This window comes from Anopheles aquasalis, chromosome X, assembly GCF_943734665.1.
Source record: "Anopheles aquasalis chromosome X, idAnoAquaMG_Q_19, whole genome shotgun sequence".
Classification (NCBI taxonomy): domain Eukaryota; kingdom Metazoa; phylum Arthropoda; class Insecta; order Diptera; family Culicidae; genus Anopheles; species Anopheles aquasalis.
In genome coordinates, this window is record NC_064876.1 from 5,391,670 (window position 1) to 5,394,169 (window position 2,500).

Sequence of the window (2,500 nt, forward strand, 5' to 3'; positions counted from 1 at the left end):
ACAATCGAGATCGGATCATCCCGGCAGGTGGCGATCGAACACGGGATCGCATTCAGCAACCGACTGAGGTAGACCGGCGATACGGTAGTGTTGGTGCTGGTGTGACCGGTGTCGTCCGCTCCCGGCACCCGCAACCGGTTGCCATAGATGTTGGCCTCGCTGTAGGACGGGAACTCTTGGCACACCTGCGGGTACAGCGGTTCCACCGCGATCGAGCAGTCACCCTGCAGGAAGATTTCCGAGTTGGAGTTCGAGGCGGAGGAGCCGAGACAGACCACGATCTCGCCGTACTGCTGCATGATGTTGAGCATTTCGCGTGTCGCCTCGGCCGAACAGTCGGTGAATAGTGACACCAGCAGCGGCACGTTGTCCACACTCTCCAGGTGCGGCCGGATGTTCTCAATGCCACGCGGCAGCTTGGCACGGTTCGACATGTCGAAGTTGATCGGTGCGCTCTGCTCGGTACTATCGCTCAGGCAGCTGAGCGAACGGGAGTGACCATTCGCGCTCAGCCCACCTCCACCGCCCCCTATCCGACCCACAGCATCACCACGGTCGCCCCCATCGATGGCCGAATCGGTCGACGGGTGGCGTACCACCGACATCAGTTCTTGCGAACCGTGCACACTGATGTTACTCCTGCAGCTGTTTCTCCTGCTGATACCGTTGTTGTTGTTGTTGTTGTTGTTGTTGCTATTAATATTGCTGTTGCTATTGCTATTGTTGTTGTTGTTGCTGCTGCTGTTGCTGCTACTACTGCTGCTGCTACTGTGGCTGTTGCTTGTGAGGTTTGGTTGATGGAGGCGAATGCCGGCCGGGCCTGCCAGGCTGTTTGAATGTGAGATCGCTCCCGGTGCCGACGAACTCAGCAGCCGGCTGCCCACCGTACAGCCATTACTGTGATCATCGAACAGCGGACCCGTGGCAGGGCTACGCACAGGAGACGGTGCTGGTGCGGGTGCGGGTGCCGGTGCGGCAGCCGCATGCTGTTTGGTCGGTGAGGAGGCGCGCGTATCGGCACCGTCACTCAGCAGCGAGATGTGGCAGTTCCAACCACTCTCGAGTCCCATCTTTTCAGAGAACACGCGCGATCGGAGCTCGTTCTCTTTGCTGAAGTGCACGAATCGGATGCACGCCCGTTCCAGCCGCTCGATCAGCTGCACGATGTCGGTCTGCGCCTGGTACTGCATAGTCACCATGCCGATAAACACCTGGTGGCACTGCATCCGGTAACACCCTTCCACGTCCGAGATGTCATCGTCGCGCGAATCGTTGAACAGCAGTGAGTCGGTCGAGATGGAGTGGTGGCTCGTCAGTCCCGGTACCACTGGCGGTATCGTCGGGTTTATCAGCATCTCGGCCGCTCCCGCACCGAGACCGGGACCAGCACACGTGTCCGGGATGAGCCCACCCTCCCGACCTCCCTTGCCGGCGGTCATCGATGCCATCGGCGCCGGATCGGCACAGTAGCCACTCAGGGCCGCACTTGTAGCGGTCCCTTCGACCAGACCGCTGCACCGTTCGCGTGTCTGGTACAGGTCCCGCCTGTGCTTGCTCTCCGGTGGTAGCTCCAGATAGGCGACGTTCCCCTGTGGTCCACCGGACAGTGCCCCACTGATACCGTGGCGCAATGGTCGGTACGCGAACGCAGTACAGTATGCGGTGAGGGCGGACCGCTGGTAGAAGTCCTGTGCTCGCTTGCGCTCCTTTTCCGTCAGTGGCTGCAGGTCGTGCCCGTCCCAGTAGTCATCGCAGCAGTCCAGCACGATATCCGCCGTACCCTGCGTCAGCAGCTGCAGCGAACCGTTGTTGATCTCGCGCATCACTACCGACAGCGAGTGCGGGAACGGCACCTTCACCTTCGTCGCCAGCTGCAGCGAACGGGCGAACCGGATGTCCCGCCGCACCACATCCGGTTGCTGTGAGGGGTGAGAGGAGACCGGAACACAGGTCAGTTGTCTAGGTTTAGTGTGATTCGATCACAGCAAAATTTCTACATACCAGGTGTCGATAGCTGGAGATTTGGCCCTCGAGCTGAAAGATGTCGCGCGCTTGTGGCGAAAACCCGATTTGCTTGGCCAGCTCGCATAAACAACGGCTACGGCAAGAAAAGGTAACGAGGACTGTAGTAAGGGTGGTTTGAGGCGTCACAAATGAAACAAACGCGCACACACGTCGAAGGCATCATCATTCGATCGTACATCCATGGCGAGTGATAATTATTGGCCGGAGTGGTTTGGCGGCGGGGGGGGGGGGGGGGGGGGAAGGTAAGTAGCATTCGCAATCGAATCGTCAGTAGGCGAGTACTGAGCGAGCTGGTCTTTGGTGTTGACATTCTGTTTCGTATGGCGTGGCATTAGCGAGCCGCGACACTCTCAGAAGACATTAATGCCTATGTTATCTAAATCATCAAACGTACAGTATAACGCATCCACGTGAAAAGCACCCACAGTAAGAGTATGCTAGCTCAAACAGAGGAGCGGATCGAGGAGCAAGCAGT

At 58.6% G+C, this 2,500-nt stretch overlaps 1 protein-coding gene across 2 annotated transcripts in view; it reads right to left on the bottom strand.

The window, feature by feature from the left end:
- Positions 1 to 2,500, bottom strand: part of LOC126569564 (transmembrane protein 94) — an 8,182-nt gene that overhangs the window by 1,785 nt on the left and 3,897 nt on the right. For both annotated transcript variants that reach the window (XM_050226763.1, XM_050226754.1), the window contains exons 5-6: positions 2,002 to 2,098; positions 1 to 1,919 (exon numbers count right to left, since the gene is read on the bottom strand). The exon at positions 1 to 1,919 is cut by the window's left edge and continues 744 nt beyond it. In XM_050226763.1, the coding sequence (XP_050082720.1) occupies positions 1 to 1,919; positions 2,002 to 2,098 (2,016 nt within the window). The remainder of the gene's footprint in view (positions 1,920 to 2,001; positions 2,099 to 2,500) is intronic.